The sequence below is a fragment of the Calliphora vicina genome, chromosome 2 (genome assembly GCF_958450345.1).
Source record: "Calliphora vicina chromosome 2, idCalVici1.1, whole genome shotgun sequence".
NCBI lineage: Eukaryota > Metazoa > Arthropoda > Insecta > Diptera > Calliphoridae > Calliphora > Calliphora vicina.
In genome coordinates, this window is record NC_088781.1 from 79,725,953 (window position 1) to 79,752,728 (window position 26,776).

At 31.3% G+C, this 26,776-nt stretch overlaps 1 protein-coding gene across 1 annotated transcript in view; it reads left to right on the forward strand.

Annotated features, from left to right (window-relative positions):
• bsk (mitogen-activated protein kinase dJNK) overlaps positions 1-18,927 on the forward strand; it is a 432,504-nt gene extending 413,577 nt beyond the window's left edge. Inside the window, exon 7 of the mRNA XM_065499678.1 lies at positions 18,690-18,927. Coding sequence (XP_065355750.1) covers positions 18,690-18,830 — 141 coding nt within the window. The 3' untranslated portion in view covers positions 18,831-18,927. The remainder of the gene's footprint in view (positions 1-18,689) is intronic.
• Positions 18,928-26,776: the final 7,849 nt, after the last annotated feature.

Below are 26,776 nucleotides of genomic sequence, written 5' to 3' on the forward strand. Positions count from 1 at the left end.
ATTTGGTAGTGTTAAGGTTTTATGTGGTGTAGTTTATTTGCCACCTCCTACTGAGGCGCAAGCATCAGCCGAAACTAGCAGAAGTCGTGACTTGTACAAAATCACCATCTAAACTTTTGAGGAACCGCAACGGAGACCTTATAACCTCAAAATCCGCCCAACTGGATATCTGGGTACAACATTACTCTAGTATACTGGCAGTGGATAATATTTCTACAGAACCATTGTTCTTCTGCAAGAGTCACACTGAACGAGACGACATAACAACAACCGCTCCCGCAACTACTGAACCCTGAACTTCTGAAACCTGATCCAAATACAAGCGCCCTCTTGATTCGTAAAATTGTGCAAAACTTATTTGATCGCAATGCGAAGATTTAAAAGAAGATATGATTATCAACATACCGAAAAAGGCGATCTCACCGAATGTAAAAACTGGAGAGGCATGCATAACACAAACGACTATCTGACTCCCTCGATCAAAAATTCAGGTGCGAACAGGTGGGATTTAGATCACAAAAATCATGCATAGATCATATTAATAGGCTTCGAACAATCTGTAGAATATAGATCTACCTTGTATTTATCGATTTTGAAAAGACTTTCGACACATATATATATTAGAGTGACAGCCGATTTTTTTTTTAGATTTCAAAGAGTGCCGGGTGGAATATTGTGACACTAGGCCTAAAAGTTAAGTGGACGCGCATCCAGGTCAAAGTTCAGATATATGCTAAATTTTACTATTTATATGGAATAAATATTTAAATCTCGTTAACTTTCGACATTGTTTTCTAGAAATATGTAGATTTATTTATATTAATGAATATTACATAAAAAAAAATGTTTGTAAATTGACCCTGTATCTCCTTTGGGTCAGTTTTTGTAAAAATTTTGCTACTAAATAAATACTTTTGCAATTGAATGCCAAAGAATCGAAATATGTACGTAATTATCGTTGTAATGAGATATAAATGACAAAATTTGGTTAAAAAATGGTAAAGTTATTACAAATTCGCCAGACCATTAACGTGTCTCAGGCCACTTGAACAAGAAATTTAGGAACAAAAATTAACATATTTCGAGAAAAATTAAAATAAAAGCTAATTTTTATATAAAATATATCCGTTTTTACTTGTGTATTTTTTTCCATACAACTGATTGTTTTTTCCATACAACTGATTGTATCTCATAGGGTACAAAAATGCGAAGATGCGTTATTTGTATTATTATTGCTTATTATGGACAAATACTTGTACTTTGGAATCCCATTTCATTTAAATATGTTTGCTATAGTATACCGTTAATTTTTTTTATGTCAGGTATTAGGGTGGTTTTATCTCATAGGGAAAAAATGTCAGATTTTTTTTGGGGGAACCCCCTAAAATGTTTCTTTCTGTCAGATTTTAGGATTGCCAAAGTTTGAGCACAATTGGAAGATTTTAACACGTGCCACTGGGGCCTCAAAGTTATGATATCTCGACCTTTTGGCAGTTTGGCGACCTATATCTCTGAAACAGCTAAAGCTATTTGCCCGTGTCTAACATCAAATTAAAGGCCATACTGTTTATAATATTTTATAATCTACTCAATAGTGAAGAGTCAAGCTCATCACATATTACAACCAATTACTTACAAAGGACAAGCAACAAAAACAAGTCGCCAAACTGCCAAAAAATCGAGATTTTCAAGACTTTGAGGCCCCAGTGGCTCGTGTTAACATCTTTCAATCGTGCTCAAACTTTGGCAATCTTAAAATCTAACAAAACTAAGCATTTTAGTTCCCAAAAAAATGCGATATCGATTTTTTTATATACATATATACACTGAATCAATTAAGTCTCGGTACAGAAACACTTTTAATATAAACTAGCAATTTATGGTCACTTTTCAATACATATTTAAACATTTTTTTAATTAATTTTATAAACTAGAAATCAACATAAAAAAAATACAAACATTTTCATTAAAATCATAAAAATTTACATAAATTCAATAATTGTACTAAAAGTATCACCAAAAAAGTCTCCGTACAGTTGACCGTTTTAAGGCAAGGAACCCCAATATGAAAATTAATTGCATTTAATATGTGGTAGGTCCTCCTTGCTAACTAGACTACCACTTAGAGAGAAGAATTGTGCATGGCTAAATCTGGGGTGGGAAATCTTATTTTTATTGAAAAGACGATGATTAATATATTAAAAGAAAACTTAAAACAAAGTGATGCAACAATTATGGTTGGGACGTTTGTATTGCTTCCAATAAGACAACGATCCAAAACACACCTCTGGATTAGTAAAGGAATGTCTTATTTATAATGTTCAGAATTGCTCAGAAAGGAGGACCTACCACATATTAAATGCAATTAATTTTAATATTGGGGTTCCTTGCCTTAAAACGGTCAACTGTACGGAGACTTTTTTGGTGATACTTTTAGTACAATTATTGAATTTATGTAAATTTTTATGTTTTTAATGAAAATTTTTGTATTTTTTATGTTGATTTCTAGGTTATAAAATTTTTTATAAAATTAATTAAAAAAATTTTTAAATATGTATTGAAAAGTGATTGCTAGTTTATATTACAAGTATTTCTGTACGGAGACTTAATTGATTCAGTGTATAACAGATGGACAAAAGTCACTGCCATTTCCCTTTAGAATGTTTAAAGGACTACCACGTTATAAATATAATTGAAACACAAAATTTTATTTCTTCAACAAAAACAATAATTAATTTTAATTAAACTTCAGTTAAAACAAGTCTTTTAACTTAACCTAATTTGCAAAAACGTAGCGTGGCGGTCTTTTGCGTAAATAAAAATAATGGCGTCCTTTTTTTGAAAATATTCACTCCTTGTGGTGGTTCAACGCACCTAAAGACGGGCATTTTGAGCACATTTTTCTGTGGAGCAAAAACGGTTGAATATATTGCAAATCTGATTTCACTAGTCGATTGTGCATCAAAAATTAATACAATTGATGTTCCAAAAACCCACAACAGGGTAAATTTCATAAAAAAAATAAAAAAAAGTATTTTAAATATACACGATGAAAGGGCATTTTAAGCTTATCAAAATGGTATCAATATTTCCTTTCTATCACAACCCGTTAAAAAGTTATGTGGCTTTAAAAATGATTTGTTAAGGCAAGCTAATAAAAAAAATTCTAAACATTTTTTACTAAATATTATTTTCTTGTTAAATAAATAACTTTGAAGCCACATAACTTTTTAATGGTGAGTGATAAAAGTTTAAAATAAGCTTGCATCGTGCATGTTTAATAAACTAAAATTCTTTTTGCTTTTTTATGAGATTTGCGCCCCTGTTGTGGGTTTTTGAAACAATTTTTAAGGATTCAAAAAACATCAATTATAATTATTTTTGATTTTGAATTGTGAAATCAGATTAGCATATATTCAACCGTTTTTGCTCTACAGAAAAAATGTGCTCAAAATGCGCGTCTTTAGGTACGTTGAACCACCACAAGGAGTGAACATTTTCCACAAAAAAAGGACGTCATTATTTTTATTTGCGCAAATCAATTTTTTTAAATTAAGAAATGTAGGAACAAAATTAACATATTTTGACAAATATTAAAACAAAAGTTTATTCTTAATCAAAATATATCCATATTTACTTGTATATGATTTTTTACCTTCATAGGATAGAGTTAACCTATTCGCAGGTATAACGAAAAAAATATTTTTTTTAACGGCAGTTTCAAAACTGCAATTTAAAATTTTTAAAAATTTTGTTAAACAAATTTCAAAATTTTTTGATCATCACATGGTGATTTATTTACAACATAATAGGGAATAAAAATCTGAAAAAAGTCAATACCTCCTATAGTTTTTCCGTACCTGCGACTTAAATTTTGCGATTTTCGAGAAAAACTGATTTTTTGGCCATATTTTGGCGAATGAGCCGAATTTCCTTACTGTTATGATTTTTAAGTAAAACCAATTCAGAATATTATAGTCTAGGTCGATTGAAATATAGTCTGAATGTTTTACTAAAATCGGAAAAATTTTACTTTTACCCTCAAGAATTATGGCTTAAATCTTGAGGGTAAAAGTAAAATTTTTCAATATTTGGAATTTTTCTAGAAGAGATAGTGAAATATTATATATTTTTGGGCCAATTTTGATGAAACTTAAGAAAAATATAACATGAAGTCTAGTGTTTACAATAACAGTACAAAAATGGCATGAGACACGTTAATGGCCTGGCGATTTTTTAATAACTTTAAAATTTTTTAACCAAACAATAATTACGTACACATTTCGATTCTTTTTAATTAAATTGCAAAAGTAATTACTTAATAGCAAAATTTAAAAAAAAATAACTGAAAAAATGCATTTTTTCCCCATGTGAATACACCTCAAAACTAAATCAATATATATATGTATATCGATCGAAATCGATCGGAAACATCGATTTCAAAAAACATCGATGTTTCATGTCAAGTGAACCAACTTTTGAAATCGATGTTTCCGATCGGGATGAAATTTGCACCAAGGTTAGTTCTATTGGATAATTCAGACACAATTTTGCAACAAGATCGGTCTAGAACTCTCCGAGTTAGAGGGGGTCAAAGTTTGACATTTTGGTCATGCAGGTGTTTTTTCTTATCCATGTAACTTATTACCTATTGTTCTTAGCAAAATGTGTCCCAAATAGTTTAGATAGCTCTTTCTTCAATCTTTCGAAAAAAAATATTTAAAAAATATTAAATTTTTAATATTTTTTTCCGAGATCAAAAACTTTTTTGACTTTTTTTTAAAAAAATGGGCCCTTTTGGTCGCTTAGCAGGATGCAAGTGGGATATCTATCAAAATAAATATTTTTTAAGTCAAGACTTACAATTTTTGACTTTTTTGCAAATTCGATTTTTTTTTTTCAAAATGGGCCCTTTTTTAAAATTTTTTTTTTAGTCAAAAGAAAGCTCAGGTCCATTCCTTTAAGATAATTTAGGTCGCTTAGTGGGTTGCGAGTGGGAATCTATCAAAATAAATATTTTGTAACTCAAGACATACAATTTTTGATTTATTTTGGCACAGTGTAAGAAAAACTTTTATACATATCAACTTAAGAGTTGCAAGGGCTTGATAGTAGTCATAAAAGGTATAGAGTCCAGTGTAGATACAAACGAAATCAAGGAGGCCCAGGAAGAATTGGGCTATCAGACAAAGAATGTAGTCAATATATTTAATAGAGACAAGGTTCCTCAGCCAATGTTTAGGGTTGAGTTAGAGCCTGATGATGGGAAATTAAAAAAGAGTGAAACTCACCCTATATACACTCTAAGATATTTGTTGAATCGTAGAGTAAATATAGAGGAACCTCTTAAGCGTAATCGTCCAGTTCAGTGTAGTAATTGTCAGGAATTTGGACATACACGTAATTATTGTACCCTACGCACAATATGCCTGCACTCTTCGTCACAATGTTATATAGTTAAGAATGGTCTCAGTAGGAAATGTGGTAACTGCGGTGGAGATCATTCCGCTAATTATCGCGGATGCCCGGTCTACAAGGAGTTGCTAAAAATATTAAGAGAGAGGCAAAAGCTGTTGAGAGGTGAAATAGTTGAATCAACACCTACAAATTCGGTATCTACATCTAGACCACTAAGCTCTGGAGTAGATTTTTCAAATGGTAAAATAAATGCGGCTCATCCAATATCACAGGAAAATAGTCAAGGAGCTACAATTAATGCTGGAGCCGGCTCATACACCAGTATTTAAAAAACGGGTTATCAAAAGCCAAAAGTCCCCCAAAATATGGAAGGGTTGGAAAACCTTATGCAAAAACTTACTGAGAATATTTCCTCTCTTAATCAAAATATGACTAACTTCATGTCATCCATGCAAAACACAATACAAGAGCTTCTGAGAGCACAGAACCAAATGATTCAAATTCTATTAACAAGAAAATGAATTTTTTGAAGATATGTTTCTGGAATGCAAATGGTTTAAACCAGCACAAATCGAAAATTTACCATTTTATGTTAAATAAAAGCATCGATGTGATGTTAATTTCGGAGACACATCTTACAAATAGATATAACTTTAATATATCAGGATACTCATTTTATTACACAAACCATCCGGATGGTAAGGCACATGGCGGTACCGGTATCATAATTAGAAACCGATTGAGACACTATGCCCTAGATGCGTTTTCAAAGGATTATATGCAAGCAACATCTATTCGCCTTGAATACCCAGCTGGAGACTTAACTCTGAGCTCTATATATTGCCCACCACGTTTTTCGATGACCAAGGAGAAATTTGAAGAATTCTTTATAACACTAGGAGATCGGTTTCTGGCATGTGGAGACTACAATGCCAAACATACATATTGGGGTTCGCGATTGGTAAATCCTAGAGATAGACAGCTGTATAAAGCTCTAGTTGATCTAAAAATTGCTTAGATTTCGTGTCTCCTGGACACCCAACTTATTGGCCAACTGATCCTAGAAAAATTCCTGATCTAATAGACTTCGCCATATGTAGAAATATTATTCGAAATGCAATATCCACAGAAATATCCTATGATCTATCTTCTGACCACTCTCCTCTAATTATTAATTATTGTGAGAGACCCAACATCCCAAAATTTCGTAAGGACTCTTTGTATTTTAAGACAAATTGGCTAAAATATAGGAAATATATCAGCAGTCATATCCACACAAATCCTTATTTACAGTGTGAGGAAGACATAGATGGGACCCACCATCAATGACTTCACGTCATTGATTGTTTCGGCTCTGGAACACTCTAGGTGCCAAATCCCTCCAAAAACTAATACGCCTATTTCAAATTTAGATATTGAAAGACTTCTTCTCGAAAAGAGAAGACTCAGAAGAGAATGGCAACGTAATAGATCACCTGCTGCAAAGCAAAAGCTGCCGCTGCAGTACGAAAACTGAAAAGAGCCCTTCATTTAGAAGAGGATCGCATAAACGAAAATTATATTAAAAGTTTGACGAGTACAAAATACACAAATTTCTGGAGGAACATTAAGCCACCGGTAGAGGCACAAAGCGCTTTAAGAAAAGCTAACGGAACCTGGGCACGAAGTGCTATAGAAAAAGCCTCAGTATTTGCTGAACATTTAATTGAAGTATTTCAACACAACTCCACGCCAAATGAGTTTGAACTAGAAGAATTGCCAGCTTCAACAATGGTTAATGCAGCCCAATTCGATATTAGTCCTGAGGATGTTAATAGAGTAATTAAAAATAAATTAGACTTGAAAAAATCACCGGGATATGATTTAATAACGCCATCAATGATTATGAACCTACCAAACGTGGCAATAATTGTGCTATCTATATTGTTTAATGCGATCTTGAAACTAGGAATTTATCCAAAAAATTGGAAAATCTCAAATAATAATGATACCTAAACCGGGTAAAGATTTAACCCTGCCATCTTCTTATAGACCTATTAGCCTACTCCCTTGTTTGTCGAAGCTATTCGAGAAAATATTCCAGGAAAAGATAATACCTTTTTTGAATGATGGAAACATTATCCCAGTACACTAATTTGGTTTCCGTGAACATCATGGCACCATTGAACAGGTCAATTGTTTAACTGGAGAGATTAGAAAATCTTTTGAATTAAAGAAATATTGTTCTGCCGTCTTTTTAGACGTTGCTCAGGCTTTTGACAAGGTATGGCATAAAGGTCTAGTACATAAAATCAAATGTTTACTACCACTATGTACTCATAAATTTCTGGAGTCTTATTTATCGAATAGACTTTTCAGAGTTAAGTACAATGATTATGTGACGAGAGAATACAAGATTAGAGCTGGCGTTCCACAGGGAAGTGTACTAGGACCTACGCTATATTTGATTTACACCTCCGATCTCCCTACGTGCGATAACCTAACAATTCATTTGTTAATTTGTGACCAATCAAAATTAAGCCTTGAATATAAAGTCATCCTGTATAAGACCGTTTTAAAACCAATTTGTACATATGGAATTCAATTATGGGGAATGGCTATCAACACCAGTATTGATCTTATACAGAGGGCCCAATCTAAAATTCTTAGGACCATGACGGGAGCACCATGATACATAAGAAATGAAAACATCCACAGAGACCTAGAAGTGACATTGGTAAAGGAAGAGTTCAAGAAAGTCCGTGAGAAATATATTGTGAAGCTGCGAAACCATCCCAATACGCTTGCAAGACAACTTGTGCAGACCCAAACCCGATCCAGACTCCATAGAGCAGATCTACCACCCCGCTAAGATGAGTGACAGTTTAACATTAAGACTCTCTTGTTGAATAGCAAATAGTTTTAATTTTAGTTATAAGATTTAAATACTTATTGTAAGGTCGATAACAGACAGATTCAATAATTCAATAAAGCATTAAAAAAGGGCCAATTTTGAAAAAAAATTCGAATTTACAAAAAAAGAGTCAATAATTGTATGTCATAAGTTACAACATTTTTATTTTGATAGATATCCCACTCACATCCCACTAAGCGACAAAATAGGTCTTAAAGGAAAAGACCTAAGCTTTCTTTTGAGAAAATCGTTTGAATTAAAGAAATATTGTTCTGCCGTCTTTTTAGACGTTGCTCAGGCTTTTGACAAGGTATGGCATAAAGGTCTAGTACATAAAATCAAATGTTTACTACCACTATGTACTCATAAATTTCTGGAGTCTTATTTATCGAATAGACTTTTCAGAGTTAAGTACAATGATTATGTGACGAGAGAATACAAGATTAGAGCTGGCGTTCCACAGGGAAGTGTACTAGGACCTACGCTATATTTGATTTACACCTCCGATCTCCCTACGTGCGATAACCTAACAATTCATTTGTTAATTTGTGACCAATCAAAATTAAGCCTTGAATATAAAGTCATCCTGTATAAGACCGTTTTAAAACCAATTTGTACATATGGAATTCAATTATGGGGAATGGCTAGCAACACCAGTATTGATTTTATACAGAGGGCCCAATCTAAAATTCTTAGGACCATGACGGGAGCACCATGGTACATAAGAAATGAAAACATCCACAGAGACCTAGAAGTGACATTGGTAAAGGAAGAGTTCAAGAAAGTCCGTGAGAAATATATTGTGAAGCTGCGAAACCATCCCAATACGCTTGCAAGACAACTTGTGCAGACCCAAACCCGATCCAGACTCCATAGAGCAGATCTACCACCCCGCTAAGATGAGTGACAGTTTAACATTAAGACTCTCTTGTTGAATAGCAAATAGTTTTAATTTTAGTTATAAGATTTAAATACTTATTGTAAGGTCGATAACAGACAGATTCAATAATTCAATAAAGCATTAAAAAAGGGGCAATTTTGAAAAAAAAATTCGAATTTACAAAAAAAGAGTCAATAATTGTATGTCATAAGTTACAACATTTTTATTTTGATAGATATCCCACTCACATCCCACTAAGCGACAAAATAGGTCTTAAAGGAAAAGACCTAAGCTTTCTTTTGAGCAAAAAAAAAATTTTTAAAAAAGGGCCCATATTGGAAAAAAATTTAGATTTTGCAAAAAAAAAAATTAAAAAATTGTATGTCTTGCGTTACAAAATATTTATTTTGATAGATATCCCACTCGCATCTTACTAAGCGACCAAAAATATCTTAAAGGCATGGACCTAAGCTTTCTTTTAAGCAAAAAAAAATAATAAAAAAAGGCCCATATTGGAAAAAATTTTCGATTTTGCAAAAAAAATTCAAAAATTGTATTTCTTGAGTTATAAAATATTTATTTTGATAGATATCCCACTCGCATCCCAATAAGGGACTAACAATACTTAAAGGAATGGACCTAAGCTTTCTTTTGACTAAAAAAAGGGCCCATTTAAAAAAAAAATTCGAATTTGCAAAAAAAATGTCAAGAATTGTAAGTCTTGAGTTAAAAAATATTTATTTTGATTGATATCCCACTCGCATCCTACTAACCGACCAAAAGGGTCTTCAAGGAAAATATCTAAGCTTTTGTTTGAGCTAAAAAAAATAAAAAAGGGTCCATTTTGAAAAAAAAAGTCAACAAAGTTTTTGATTTTGCGAAAAAAGTCAAAAATTTTATGTTTTGAGTTACAAAATATTTATTTTGATAGATATCCCACTCGCATCCCACTAAGCGACCAAATAGGTGTTCAAGGATAATATGTAAGCTTTATTTTAAGAAAAAAAGGGCCCATTTAAAAAAAAAATCCAAAAAGTTTGTTTTTTTTGGGAAAAAAAATATTTTTTTTTTTAACTATTTTTTTCGAAAGATTGAAGAAAGAGCTATCTAAACTATTTGGGTTTAGATAGGTAATAAGTTATATGAATAAGAAAAAAGACCTGCTTGACCAAAATGTCAAACTTTGGCACCCCTCTAACTCAGAGAGTTCTCGACCGATCTTGTTGAAAAATTGTGAGTTACTATCCAATAGAACTAACCTTGGTTCAAATTTCATCCCGATCGGAAGACATCGATTTCAAAAGTTGGTTCACTTGACATGAAATGCCCCATATATATACAGTGAGACCTCGATTATCCGTACCGAGCATTCTGGATAATCGATTTTGCCGGTTAATTGAGTACCAATTGTTAGTAGTTTTTTAATAATGACAGTTTTCCGATAATAACATTTAAAGCTCCATATTGCACACTGATCCATCGGTTGGGCCAAAGTCGTCTAATTTGTTGGAAACATTTCACAATAACGTTTTCAGCTTTAAAATCCGGCACGTCTGGATGTGCTGGACAGTTGTCTAATAGCAGAATGATTTTACTATCATCTTTTACACCAATTTTTTTAAAATTCTCTCTCACTTCAGGTACAAAATTATTGTTAAACCATTCTAATGGACATTTTTTAAAGTTCTTTCCAATAACTAATGCTTTGCACTTGTGTATACCAGCATCATTAACGCAAACTAATGCGATTAGTCTGTCTCTACTTTGAGACCTTGTGTCACTCTATGAAATTTTCATTATAGCAAGCCAAACTTCTCTCAGGTAAACACTTTCTATTCTCCATTATCATATTGGTGAGTTTTTTCATTGATATGAATTTATTTAATTTTTCCACAAAAATTGTAGCAGCTAATCAGCTGAATAATTTTCTCCTGCAGCATTAAGTTTGTGAATACCATGTCGCTTTTTCTTAAATTTTTAGTGGAATATTTTAATCTAGAAATTTGAGTTCCTTTAAATCGTTCCTTCCGGAACCATTCATACTTTTGCTTTTTCAGCAGTCTTAAAAGTTTTTCACTTTGTTTTTTATAATGTCTAACACTAACAATCCGCACTTTTCAAATTTCTAAATTAAACACGTGTGTTTAATTATTAGGTTGCCCAACATTTTGTAATGATTTTTCGATAACTTTTGGCATGAGAAAAAAAAATTCCACTACGACATATCAACAAATAATTTGGGCGCCTAGAAAATGATTTTTTGATATGTCGTAGTGGAATTTTTTATTCCTCCTGCCAAAACCTATCAAAAAATCGATGGCACAATATCAAAAAATGTTGGCCTTACAAATCGATCGAAATAATGCCATATCCGGGATGTTACATAGCACAGCCGGAAATACACCGTCCAGGCTGGTGGTTTATAAGGATCAAAAGTGTTAACCGCCAAAACTAGTGTCTCCCTAGTAATCTTTGTTCCTGAACAAATTACAAGATTATTAACAGTTATAAAATTAAAGACACACTCACTTCTTTTGTTTATTGGCATCACAACCCAGAACCAGCACCTTTCGTTTTTCTGTACTATCTGCTGCTTTATACGGCGTGTACACTAGAGTGGGTGAATTTTTTTCTCGACCAAGCGGTTGTCAAAATCGTAATCCACTACGAATTCTAAGAGAGATTTGGATCCACTATTTGCAAAAATCCAGACCGAGGTAGGTAAAAAACCTAAAATTTTAATTTTTAAAAGTGATTATCTCGTAAGCTATAAAAGATAAAATATATTTATAGAAATATTTTTTGTAGCTCTTCTTGTAGATTCTATACATATACAAGTATTTCAAATCCGATAGATTTTTAATATACCCGAAACACCCCAATTTTTGGGCCATGTGGCTCCGCCCCACCTTAGTGTTGAAAGGCCAAATTCAAAACTTAAACTCAGCAACACCTCCACTATAGTCGTGGGAAATCGGATTATCGGTTTAGAAGTTACAGATTTATTGAATTTTTTTTTTCATTTCCCAACTGTTACCCAAAAGCACGGCTTTAGGTTCTCGCACAACCACGATATAAGATTGTTTAACCATCCTCGGGTTAAGTTTATTGTTAATTTTCTCCATTTGTAAAGATTAATCTTTTTTCCTTTCGAACAAGCAAGAAGTTTAAACAAAATTTATGTGTGTGAAGTTAGCTCCGACAGTTAGCACCGTTTTTTAACATTACCTACATATGTTAATGTGTAAACTAACATACCTCGTACTCAAAGACTGTTAGGTTAACAGAGCTGCATTATTTTCAGCTCATTTAACATTTTATGATATAAAACCAAAATAAAATGGTTTTACCAATCATTCAGTTTAAATATATAATACAATTTTTTTTAAAAATTAAATAAAAATAATTAAATATTTATTTATGAACTATAGTTGATTCTATGCTTTTAGCATATTTTTGGACCATATACATGAGAGACACATGAATATTAAAAAAAATCTAAAATGTGGTAGTCCTAATAAGGAGGAAAGACGAAATATCAGAAATGTATAGTTTATATTCAGAATTTATTTCATATTAATTTAAAAATAGTGAAATTTCAGATTTTGTTGAAAGGGTCATATGGAATATTTTTAAAAATGGTTAAATTTTGGAATTGTGCTCGATCTAGTCCTAATACGTTCGAAAGTCATTACTTCAGATAGTTCAGAACTGTTCACCTTATGTTCAGAATTTATTTCATATCGGAGATATATAATTTTCCAAATAGTGAAATTTCACATTTTTTTAAAAGGGGCACATGGAAATTTGTAAAAAAATTTCAACGTATTCCGATTACTCTTTCATCTCGAAAACCACATTTTCGTGATAATTAGTGACTACCTTGTATCAAAAAAAAAAGTATTATTTTGAGTTAATACAAAAATTTAAATAGAAATACATCGTATATTTTCATAAAAAAATTTATTATTTTGAATTGAGCCTTTATTCAAGTTAAAAATAATCAAATTGTTATATTTAAATTTGGTTGTATTTTGAGTTGATAAAATAATACAAAAAAAAATATCGAGAATGTTTTAGAAAAATTGTATTAACTCAAAAAATATATTTATTTTGCAATAATTGCAAAAATTTTAAAGAAAAACAATAAGCGGAGTTCAGTATTAAGTGCGAATGGTATTGCATCATTGCAAATGCAAAATTGTAAATTGTGTATTTTGTTATTGGATTACGGTAAAATTTTGCATTTGCAATGATGCAAGACCATTCGCACTTAACAGTAAATACCGCTAATGTAAATATATTTTCAAATGGAATTTGCTTAATATGATTTATTCGGATTTTCAAATTCTCTTAAAATGTAATCACAAACAGTTTTTGCCCTCTACTGAACATTTTAAAATTTTGAGTTAATACAGTATTATGAATGAGTGTGATATATAATGTTCCAAATAGTGAAATTTCACATTTTTTAAAAGGTGCACATGGAAATTTGGAAAAAATGGTTAAATTTTGGAATTGTGCTCGATCTAGTCCTAATGGGTTGGAAAGCAATTACTTCAGAGAGTTCAGAACTGTTCACCTTATATTCAGAATTTATTTCAGATCGGAGATATATAATTTTCGAAATAGTGAAATATCATAGCCATTACTTCAGAGAGTTCAGAACTGTTCACCTTATATTCAGAATTTATTTCAGATCGGAGTAATTTGACTTTTAAAATTGTCAAATTTCACATTTTGTTAAAAGTGGCACATTGAAATTTTGAAAAAATGGTTAAATTTTGAAATTGTGCTCGATCTAGTCCTAATGGAGTGGAAAGCTATCACCTCAGAGAGGTCAGAACTGTTCATCTTACATTCAGGATTTATTTCAGATCGGAGATATATAATTTTCCAAATAGTGAAATATCATAGCCATTACTTCAGAGAGTTCAGAACTGTTCACCTTATATTCAGAATTTATTTCAGATCGGAGTAATTTGACTTTTAAAATTGTCAAATTTCACATTTTGTTAAAAGTGGCACATTGAAATTTTGAAAAAATGGTTAAATTTTGAAATTGTGCTCGATCTAGTCCTAATGGAGTGGAAAGCTATCACCTCAGAGAGGTCAGAACTGTTCATCTTACATTCAGGATTTATTTCAGATCGGAGATATATAATTTTCCAAATAGTGAAATTTCACATTTTTTTAAAAGGGGCACATGGAAATTTGGAAAAAATGGTTAAGTTTTGGAATTGTGCTCGATCTAGTCCTAATATGATGGAAAGCCATATCTTCGGAGTGTTCAGTACTGTTCACCTTATATTCAGAATTTATTTCAGATCGCAGTAATTTGACTTTTAAAATAGTGAAATTTCTTTTCGTCAAATTCAATTATTTTTCTACCACAAACGAGTAAGTAAGAGAAAATATGTGTAATTATGTTATGTCCCTGCCAGCAATTGGAAGTTATATTTTCGATATGTATACTAAAATGTGTCTCTTTTGTGTCGCAAAAATGTTACTCAGCATATAAAAAACATTTTACAAAAACAAATTACATTACTATCGAATTATGCTCATCTTAAAGTACATTTTAGTTACAAACAAAGATCCCTAAAAATTAACTTAATAGATAATATTAAAAAGTACATTACATACCGACTTTTTACCAGGGTTTACAATTGCTACTATATTAGCCGTCAATTGCGGTAAATATACATTTTTATCAATCTGCATACTAAAAATATTGTTACTATTATAATTTTGTATAACTCTGCTAATATAAATTTGCTGTTACTATTCATATATTACTATACAAATTGCAATGTTTGCAATTTCTAGTAGCAGATTCGTGCTATAGCAGCATACACACTTTTTTGCCGAACTAATATTGCGCGTCAGCATTCGTTTTTGTTTTGTTGTGCTAGCAATTTTCTCTGGCAGCAATTTACATTTCTTTGGTTGCTCTGCTATGGTTGCATTGATATTTCTTGTTTTTTGGCTATTTGGATGCTGCTAGTTATTTTATTGTCAAGTATGTAATACGAAATAACGATTATTCATTAGTGTAAATATTTTTGAATCTAACTGAGATATTGACTTGCATTTTTTTTTGTAAGACCAAAAATTAAAATATCTAAACAAGAAAAAAAAATGTTCGGAATAAATGTGGATCAAATTGTTCCTAATATGTATTTGCAATCCTATTAAAATTTTGATAAAAATTTTAGTTTTAGAAACTCAATAAATATGTAATATGTAATAAAATCTTTATTAGCAAAACTCAATGAAATTTTCAACGTTTTTTAAATTTGTCATTCCAAATTACAAAGTGTAAAAAAACTTTTCAAAAGGTCAAAAGGAATCCCACAATTCCTAAAAATTTAAGCGAAAATCCCGAAAATGGTATTTTTTACAATTTTAACCATAGGGTCTACATTTCCTTCGGGGCTGGAAAAATACTTTGGGGATAAATAGGGAACACATCAAGGTTTCTAAAGCTGCTTTCCGTTTTTTGATCCCAACTTTGGGATTTTAGAACATGTGGCCCAAAGTTGAATTTTTAATCAAAAAATAGGTCAAATTCCGCAGGACGAAAGGGCAACATGTTCAAAAAATAGGACATGTTTTTTATACCAAAATGTTCTCTGTAAAGCTACCTTACAGAAAAACATAAAATTGTTATATGTTCTTAAAGAAAGTTTTTTTTTAATAAAAAAGAGTTAAGTCACATTTTCATCCAAAAAAACAGCAAAAATCTACTATTTTTTGAATTCTTAAATTGAAAATCGTTTATTTTTGGATCTATAATCGATATTACTCTGAAATATTTTGTATATTACTGATAATTTAGTTGTCTAACTAACAAAAAAAATCGAGCCGGTTCGGTACAAAAGTACGACCTATATTTTTAAAAAAGCGGACCAAGGTATGGCAAAATTTTAAAATTTCAATTTTGAAATGCCTATAACTCGAAAAGTATAAGAGATAAATAGCACACTCAAGCATATTTTTTCAAGACATAGGCGAGCGCTTTCTAAACATATAAAACTCTTTGAAATCGAATGGGAAACAAAAAAATGGGACGTGTTTAAAAATGTTGCATGTCGAAGGTACCCTATTCTGAGCCCCCATATATATTTTGGTGGATATGCAATGGATTGTGTTTGCTACTAAAAATTGCAGACTAGCATTGCCATTTTAATAGTAATACGAACGAACAGTATGAATATTTATATTAGCTGATTGTGATCAAATGAGATAATTTCATATTTATTGCATAGTCAAATGTAAGAAATATGTTGCTAGAGCTGAATATCGAAACCCTGCTTTTTACATTAATATCGACTTTTTACTGTTTACATTTTAAAAGAAAGAAGAAGAACATGACAATACTCAGTATATTTATGAATTTTAAAATCATCGGTTTTGTTAAATGAAAAGTGTGTGTTTTAACTTAAGTTCAAATTAAATAGTGATAAAGTTGTATTAAATAATTTAAAATATATTTGTAATTGAAGTGTTTGTTAAAAGTGTACCAATAAATAAAGTTTTTTTTAAAGGTTAGTTTTTTTTTGAGTTAGTGCAATAACTAGTGAATTTTTTTTAAAAATGTAAATAGGTATTCCAATTAATTAGTGAAACATACTTTATATAATTTTTTATACTCTAATTTTTAATTAAAGTCGTATTAAGTTAAGTTATATCATTATTTTATTTATTTTTAATGTAAATACGTAAATGCATAGTAGAGTGCTCCAAGATTGTATGGACGAAAAAAATGTTCTAGGTACAGGCCGTCCTCCCCTCTAGAATGGTTCTATGTATTGTAGAAACTCGTTGTGTAAAATATTAGGATGATAGGATAACGCTAACTGGTGCCGCAACGACGCTGAAGTTTTGAGGTGCATTTACAAGGGGAAAAAATGCATTTTTTTCAGATTTTGTAAAAATGTTGGCATTAAATAATTACTTTTGCAATTTAATTTAAAAGAATCGAAATGTACACGTAATTGTCGTTCTAATAAGATATAAAAGACAAAAATTGGTTAAAAAATGTTAAAGTTATTAAAAAATCGCCAGGCCATTAACGTGTTTCAGGCCACTAGAACAAGAAATGTAGAAACAAAATTAACATATTTTGATAAATATTATAATAAAAGTACATTTTTACTTAAAATATATACATATTTACTTGTATATGAGTTTTTGTCTTCGTAGGATACCTTTAACCTATTCGGAGGTATGACCAAACAAATTTAATTTTTTTAAAGGCAGTTTCAAAACTCCAATTTCAAATTTTTAAAAATTTTCTTAAACAAATTTCAGAATTTTTTGATCATCACATTGGGATTTATTGAGAACATAATAGGTAATAAAAATATGAAAAAAGTATGAAAATACCTCCTATAGTTTTTCCGTACCTGCGATTTAAATTTTGAGATTTTCGAGAAAAACTATTTTTTTGTCCATATTTTGGCGAATGAGCCGAATTTCTTTATTGTTATGATTTTTAAGCAAAAGCTATTCAGAATATTTTATTCCAGGTAATTTTAAATATAGTCTGAAAGTTTTTCTAAAATCGGAAAACGTTAACCCTTAAATCCTGAAGGTCAAAGGTAAATTTTTTCAATATTTGGAATTTCTCATGGAAACATAGCGAAATGTTACTTATTATTCGTCCGATTTTGATGAAACTTAAGAAAAATATAACACAAAGACTAGTATTTACAAAAACAGCAGGAAAATTAATATTAACCCTTAATAGCATTTTTTCCCCTAGTAAATGCACCTCAAAACTTCAGCGTCGTTGCGGCACCATTTAACGTTATCATATCATCCTAATATTTTTCACAACGAGTTTTTACAATACATAGAACCATTCTAGAGGGAGGACGGTCAAAATTCGCAATTTTATTTTTTTGGAGCACTTTAATGCATAGTGTTTTCATAACTGGAATGCAATAAAATATTTTCATTTTAATGCAAGAAGCAGAATTGGAAACATTATCTTCTCTCTGGAAACTTTTTAGACATAAATTTAGATATAATAATAATACACTAAAAGGATAGAATTGGTAGGTATCATATGCGTGGCACGTTTTCTCCCGCACTGTGACACTATTACAATAAGAAAGCGATATCATATTCGATGAGTTTCAACTTCAAGATGATACGTTTGGGACACTTTTTGGATAGTAATTGTTGGCAGGGATTATGCACAAATGTATAATAATAAAGTGAGCCGCAATTTTGTATTGAGTTGCTTACGTTATCGTTCGTATTTGTTTTCTTTCGACTAAGAATATTAGTGAGCCGAAAAACAGCTGTTTGTCGTTTGAAACGACAACGTTCGACATAGTGTGCCAGGCTGTTAATTTATCTGTTGGTAATTTTTCAAAAGAATGCGTCATATATTTCCTACCACTGAACGTTGACTGACACTTATTTATTCCAATATAAACAATTTACAAAAATGTTTGTGCTATTAATTAATGTTTTTATTTGCAGCCTGCTCCAGAACCATATGACCACAGCGTCGATGAGAGAGAGCACACTGTTGAACAATGGAAAGAACTCATATATGAAGAAGTCATGGATTATGAAGCACATACAAGTAACACCAACTCAGGATCTACAAATACGCGGTAGAAATGTACTTTTTGTGTTATTTTACATTGAAAAGCTTTTAATATACAACTTTTAATGTATATAAAATTTAATTACAATAAAAGCACATATAAACTTATTTTCATTTGTCATTGTATTTTCAGGCGACAATACTATGTACATATCAATTATTTTCAAAATTAAGATATTAAAATCATTCGGAATACCAACAGGTTTCAGGAATTCCAGGAAAATTTTAAATTATTTCCCGGAAAAAACGGGAAATTTTAAAATAAAATTGTTTTAAAATAGGTTTTAGTTTTTTTTTCAATTTTGTAATTCTTTATATCAATTAGCATTACTGTAAATGTACTACTTACAAAGAATGTTATAAAAAAGAAATAGTAATTAAGTTTTTAACAAGAAATTTTTAACTTACATAACTTAAAGTTTGTTTTACAAAAAATTAACAATTTAGTTTTAAATTTTTAATTTTCATATTTTTCGTTTATTTTCATATGTAAAAAAATCAATTTAAAATAAGTAAGAAAGTATGGTCTGTGAAGGCCGACCATATAATACCCTACACTGAGTAAATGAGCAAAAGCATTTTCTTTTAAAATTTCAATAATTTGTTTTCGAGAATGGTGAATAATTTTCGGAAGTGGTACACATATCGGAGCTATGAGTAATTATGGACGGATCGCCTTAAAATTAAGTAGTCTAATTTATGTCTTTATGAAACTTATCCCAATAAGTATTTTTACTGGAATGCAATTTAAAAGCAAGTGTAATTCAAGCCTTGAATTATAGTCAAGCAATTGAATTACAGTTGTATTACACTTTATTTCAATAGCATTCTCCAGTAAAAAGGAAACATAAATACAAACCATCATATATTGGGAACTATTGGAAATATTGTTACGAGATTTCACATGGTTTGAGCTGATTTTCGTTTGTTCAGCTTCCTAGCGCTAATGGGGGCAAGTACGTAGTTGGTCAAAGTTGGTCACCTAAGAAAATCGCCAAAAATCCATTTATGTTCCAAATGAGCTGAAATTTTGAATATAAATAGTCCTTGAGAAGATCTACAAAAAATACGCTTACAAGTGGAGTGTCCAAAAAAATGGCAAATTTGAAAAACCGGTTTCCGGTTTAACCGAAAAAGAGTGTTTTTGACGCTAATAGGAAATGTGTTAAGAATTGTGTACTAAATCTTTGGAAATTTAGTATTTTTGAATTCTTAAGGCTCTATCTTTATGCAATTATTTTATATCTTTTACGAAATATTGTCAAATGCTATAATTTTCTATAAAATAAATCAATATTTTTAAAAATGGTATCAAAGTTTTTCATATGATTGAGTGAGCTTTAGAAAATATATAACCGTCTTACAAAAACCAGTTTGTCAAAAAACCGAAAAGTTAAAAAAACCGAAACCGGTGGAGTTTACAAAGATGAAAAAACCGGTTGACCGGTTTTCGTTTTTGGATACTCTACTTAGAAGTGTAGGTTATCTCTATTAGTTGAAGAGATATTCAGGTTTATTGACTTATTTTTTTTAATTTTGCTCGATCTTTTTATGGTTTTTTAGATATGGCGTGCCTACGGAGGGTCGAAATTTATTTTTAAAATATCAACTATTTTGGCGATAAAATTCTAAATAAAATAAAAACAACTTGCTAACAGTTATCTCCTCCCTATAAAAAGTTATACGCATCCAAAGTTGGAACTTGTAAAAAGGACCGCATTTTTTACGTTTTTCCCCAAAAAAGCCCATATATTTTTTCTTTTGTAGAAAAATATTTTTCGGGACTATATATAACTTTTATATGATCCGGAAAGACTCACTTAAACGGACATACCACCCCAAGTCCTATCCAAACTTGGCCAATTTAAAAAAAGAAAAAGCTATAAATTTGTAGAACCCCATATGTTTTTTAAATACGTACTAAGTATTTTTACTATCACATGGTAAATAACGTCACAGTAGGCACTTTTCTAAAAAAAACTCAGTTTTTGGAACACATTTTCCCCGTTTTAGGAATTTCAGTATTTGAAAATAAAAAATTTCAAAATATCTAATGCCATTGATTTAGCGACATTTTACTCTATATTGGTTCCAAATTTTGTTATGTTATCTTTAATTGTTAAAATTTTACATTAATTCAAATTTTATATTTTTATTCGTGGAAAATCACCATATGAATTTTTTTTTTGGTTTTTAAGGTAAATTTTTTTTTATCATTTATTTAGTGTATCTTCATTATTTAATGAACTAACAATAAGTGGTTCAAATCTTATATCTAATAATTATTATTTAATTAGTCCAGCCAGTGCCGGACGAAAAAATTTTGTATTCATGGTTGTTTTGGTTAAATTGGCATTCTTCCTTCTAGATTTGCTGTGTCCCTCCTTCTTAATCGAGTGTGGCCACGGTTATCTAATATGTTGCGGGCCAGCGGGTTTGAGTGAACTTCAAGTTTTTTTTAAATATTTTTGTTAATTTTTCGATATTTCAGTTTTTACAATGGGCACGTTTAGATCTTTGTGTATATTCGCGTTTTTGATATACCAGAGGGCAACTGTGGTCATTCTTAGAAACTTGTTTTGGCGTCTTTGGATCTTTTCTACATTTGACGCTGAGGCCGTGCCCCATAACTGTATGCCATAACACCATATAGGTTTCATTGATCATTTCATGATCATTTGAGTCAACTGTGCATCTATATGACTTTTCCATGTAAGGCGACGATCGAGATATATTCCGATGTATTCCACTTCCGATTGTTGAATTATTGTTTGGTTATTGATATGAATAGGGGGGCATGATTCTCTACGCAATGTAAATGTTATGTGTGTACATTTTTGCTCGTTGACTTTAATTTTCCATTGTTTTAACCATTTTTCTAATTCAAATATGTGGTTTCGTAAGTAACGAGACGCTTCTTGAGGGTTTTCATGAATGCTTAGAATAGCAGTATCATCAGCAAATGTTGATGTATGAGTGCGATTGTTAGTTGGCATATCAGACGAATATATCAAATATAAAAAAGGTCCCAGGATACTGCCTTGGGGGACTCAAGCTTCAATGGGCTGTGCAGTACTTAAATAGTTTCCCTCTTTAACCTTAAATGTTCGACCAGTTAAATAGCTTTCCAACAGCTTATGTGTGTTTGCGTGTAAATTTTGACTCAATTTGTATATTAATCCAGCATGCCATACCTTATCAAACGCTTGAGAGATGACGATGAAGACTGCGGAACAGTATTTCTTTTCTTCATACGCTTTTCTCACCATATTTACAAGTCTATGGGTTTGTTCCATAGTACTGTGTTTTCTTCTAAATCCAAATTGATTTATTATATATTATATATAACTTGTTCATAAGTATCTTTTCAAATAGCTTTGATATATTAGACAATAGGCTGATGGGTCTGTATGATTCCACCTTTGTGTGATCTTTTCCCGGCTTGGGTATCATGGTAACCAGTGAAACCTTCCATTCTGGAGGATAATATTCAAGTCGTAATATAGCATTAAAAATTAAAAGAATTATTTTTATTGCTAAGCATCTTGTTGCTGATCTTGTCCATGCCAGGCGCTTTCTTGGAATTTAAATCAACAATAGCATTTTCCATCTCTCGAATATCAAAACGTAGTTGTACGGCTGCTCCAGAATGGGGTGCAACAGGTGGCAACTCAATTGCTTCGATTGATGTGTTCGGTGTAAATACTTTTTTTAAATGATTAACAAACAGATTCACTTTTTCAGTATCATTTCTTGCCCAACCACCACTTGAATTTCGCAAGGGGGACTTACATATAACGGGTCTTTTAAGACTTTTTGTTGCTCGCCATAATGAGTAATCCGATTGGGGGGTTGCGTCCAGGCTTTCTAAATATGTATTCAATGATTCCATTTTTCGAAATTCCAAGAGCTTTTTAAGTCTTTTTATACAATCTTTAAGCTTCGATTTTAGTTGGGGGGATCTGTGCAATTGCCACTCTCTGCGAAATCTTTTTTCATTTAAGAGCCGTTCAACATCTGCAGAATTAATTCTATTATATCTGATTTGTCGGGGGGTTTGGGTAGCATGTTGAGCAGTTAGTTTGAGATTTTTATCGAAATTGATAAGAGAGTGATCGATGTTTTCTGGTGTTCTTAGCGGTATGTTTTCCGAGCAATGTGTACTGAGGTATTTTTTATATATGAGCCAATTTATTCTTGTGCCTGCCATCGCTAAATTACCAGTCGGGGATACAATTTCTAGGGGGCTCAATAAAGTAACAATAGTGGGTGAGTGATCTGAAGATAGTTCCAGCGAGGATTCAATTTGAATCATTTCTCTAGGGATATTTTTCATCACGCTAAAATCAATAACATCCGGTATTTTTCGTGGGTCAGTAGGCCAGTAAGTAGGTTGGCCGCTGGAAAGCACATTCAAATTCATTTTAGAAATTCTATTGAACAAAACACGACCTTTAGGGGTAATCAGTCGTGATTCCCAGAATATGTGTTTAGCATTATAATCGCCAGCAGCCAGGAAACGGGGGCCTAGTGATTTAAAAAATATATTATATTGACTTTCTGTAATTGAAAATCTAGGGGGTGAGTATATCGATGAAATCACTAAGTTTCGATGAAAATCTTCAAGACAGATTGTAGTAGCTTGAAGATAATCTTCGCAAAAATCACACATTAAGTAGTGTTTGATTCGAGCTTTTATTAAAATTGCCGAGCCTCCGCATGCTCTACCTCTGGGATCTTTGGTGTCATATATTACATATCCATTTATTCGAAATGAGTTTCAGAAACCAGCATTACATCAATTTGTTGGTTGCTTAAAAAATATTCGAGTTCGTTTTTGTGTTGGCGTATGCCGTTTGCATTCCAAAAACATATTCTTAGGCAGATAATGGTCTGTTATGCACAACCTGCAATAACATTGATTGCATCTTAAGCATTTATTGCATCATGTTACTCGTTGAGTTTGTAAAGTTATTTACCGATTGCACAAGAGTTTCTATTGTAGATTCTAGTCGGGTAAAATTGAAAATTAGCGTTTGCTCTCTTACCTCTGGGTTAACATTTTCGTTTGGAGTTGACGGACTTGCGTCTGAGTTTGGTTGTTTCTAAGCATATTTGCATATGTTACTTTGTTGTCATATGTCTGTTGCAACGGAGGGTAGTTAAAATTGATGTTATTTAATGGCTGAGCGGGGAAAATCTTTGGTTTCTGGCTTTGTGATTTTTTAACAATTGAGTAGACAGGACAACCCCTGTGGTTTGCTGTGTGGTTTTATTTTTTTATTTTAGGATTTCTTACATTGGGATGTGTTATGCAACTCCCCGCAAATAACACATACTGGTGGCAATTTGCAATATGCCTTGGTGTGTGCATATTCTTGGCAATTCATACATTGGACGGGGCCAAATCGTTTGTGTGGTTCATCTACAGTAATTTTATTATTATTTACTGGTTCATCTGTTTCACATTCCAGTATAGAAAAGCGATTTTCATTGTTTAGTCTAGCAGGTTCACTATCCTTATATAATTTAGCCAAGGGTGCCGCTTTCGAAGACTTGGGACTTCGTGCCCGTTTTAATACTGTAACATACCGGTCCATTCCAACCTGTATTTGGGATTTATTATCTTTATTTAATGGTTGACTAATCTTGGGTATAGCGCCGCTTAATGGGTTAATTTTAATTGTTGTCGGTGTGGTGGATTTCGTCTCTGAAGCTGATATTGCTAGCATACTATCAGGCGTAAATAAAGTGTTTGTATTTTTTGGTAACTCCAGATTAACAGCTGTTGGGTTTTCTTTTGTTTGACAATCATTAGTTGTTGACAATGCGGGGGAACAAGAACGAGCACGGTTAACAGGCTTGGCGGTTAAAAACAAGTTGTCATCTATTCTTCTGTTTGTTTTGTTTATATTTTTTTCATCTACATTAACTGTAACGTATGCATTTCTGCCGTTTACACTTAACCTTTGCTTTCTGTTTTCGTTAAAGAGGCTCATTAAAGAGTATTTGTAATTACTTTCGTTAACGCTCTTGATCTTTATTTAATAGTTAATGCACAAAAAAGATTCAAAAAAATATAAAGAATTTTCTTTACTTATTTGTCTTTTAGTTGTTGTTTTGATTTTTTTATTTAATAATATTATTAAAATAAAAGCGTCCTTTCGCGTAAATAATAAACAGGTGATATTTATATTTATTTTCCGATAGATACATTAAAATAACGAATTAACTCGGAGTAAAAATAAAACACGTCCAGTTTCAATCACGATCAATTTACTGAATGGTAAATGAAGTCCCAAAATTTTATAAAATTATTTAATTTTACTAAAATATCAATCCTCAAGTCATAGTTTTTTCAACAATATCAAATACTTATATTAAAAGCCTTTATTTACTCCTCAGAAGTTCCACAAACCTTGCCCCATTTGACAAGTTTGTACGTTTTCTTGTGGTACACTTTTAAGTATGTTATTGTCCACCAATATTGATGAAACATATATGGTTTAAAAGATTATTTCACTTCTCTCTATTCGCTTGTGGCGTACGGTTGATTTTTACTGTGAAATTTTCCTACAAAATAATAAATATCTGTAATTTCGATTTGAATTGGTGTTTATTTTCCCAATTTTTACGTGATTATTAATATATTGTTGCGTGTTAAAAAAAATCTAGAGGATGGGAGACGACGCTGCGTTCCCTGTTGCTCACACATCATCACAGCCGGATTTCGAATATGTTTTTCAATCGAAATTGATTACTGATTTTAGAAAGTCGCGTGGTAATGTAAAGAGGACAAATTCTAATCCTGATGTCTCGGCACCTTTGGCCAAGAACAACGAGGTAACCTCATTAAAATCGTCAATTCCATCTGATCTCAGTTCATCCCTGCCGGATTTAGATGACACTGTACCTCAGTTTTTGAGATCTAAAATGGCGGCAGAAAAAACTGGAGCTCTAAAATTGCCAACAATTTTATTTGTAGTAAATAAAAAAAATTATTGATTAAAAATGTTGTCAAGTTCATAAAATAATTAGTCAAAAGTTGACTTAGGGAAAATAGTAACCCATAAATTCATTTAATAAAATAATTAATATGTTTTAATAAAAAAGTTAGTCAATTTGATTAATCAACGTTAAATTTTGTCATTGGATGTATTTTCTTGTACTTTTCGTTGTTGTTGCCATGCAGTTTGTGTTACTATGCTTTGAAAAGACGTTACAAAAACATTTTTTTTGGTAAATCATATTTTAGCTTAAGATTGTTGTTGTTTAACGTCTGTATGAAAGATCACGTCTAAACAAGACACTTGTAAAAATATCAACGTCTTTTTTTGTTTTTGTTTTTGTGTTTAGTTTTATTTTGCATTTCAATGTGGATTTTAAACAAATATACATACATAATTCTTGAATTTATTTATTAATTACATCTATTATTTTTCTTCGGAAGCCGGATAAAGATGGTAAGTTTAATTAAGTGTTCTTTTTGTGATGAGGCATTTGACAGCTCAGAAATATATTTTGTGCATTTAAAAAAACATAAACCTTTTGGAATCAATTTTGTTTGTAATTTTGGGGAATGTTACCAAAGTTTTTCATCTAAAGACAGTTTTTTGAATCATTTTAAAAAAAATAAATTGTCTAGAAATTTAAATATGTTAGAAGAAGAAACATGTAATCATTACATTGATTCTGAGAATTTAAACGTGAATAGTTCTTTTTGTAATGATCCATCTTCGATCCCATCTTTTTGTTATGCAAAATGTTTTGAAACTGTTGTGGAATTCGCCACCAAATTTGTAATACAATTACATTCCAATAATAATTACAGTCGTTCAGACATAATTTCTTTACAAAAATCAATTCAATCTTTCATAATAGAACCCATTTGTAATTTTCTAGAAAGCTGTGTTAAAAATAAATCTTTCGAAGAAATAACTCCAACAACAATAGTAAA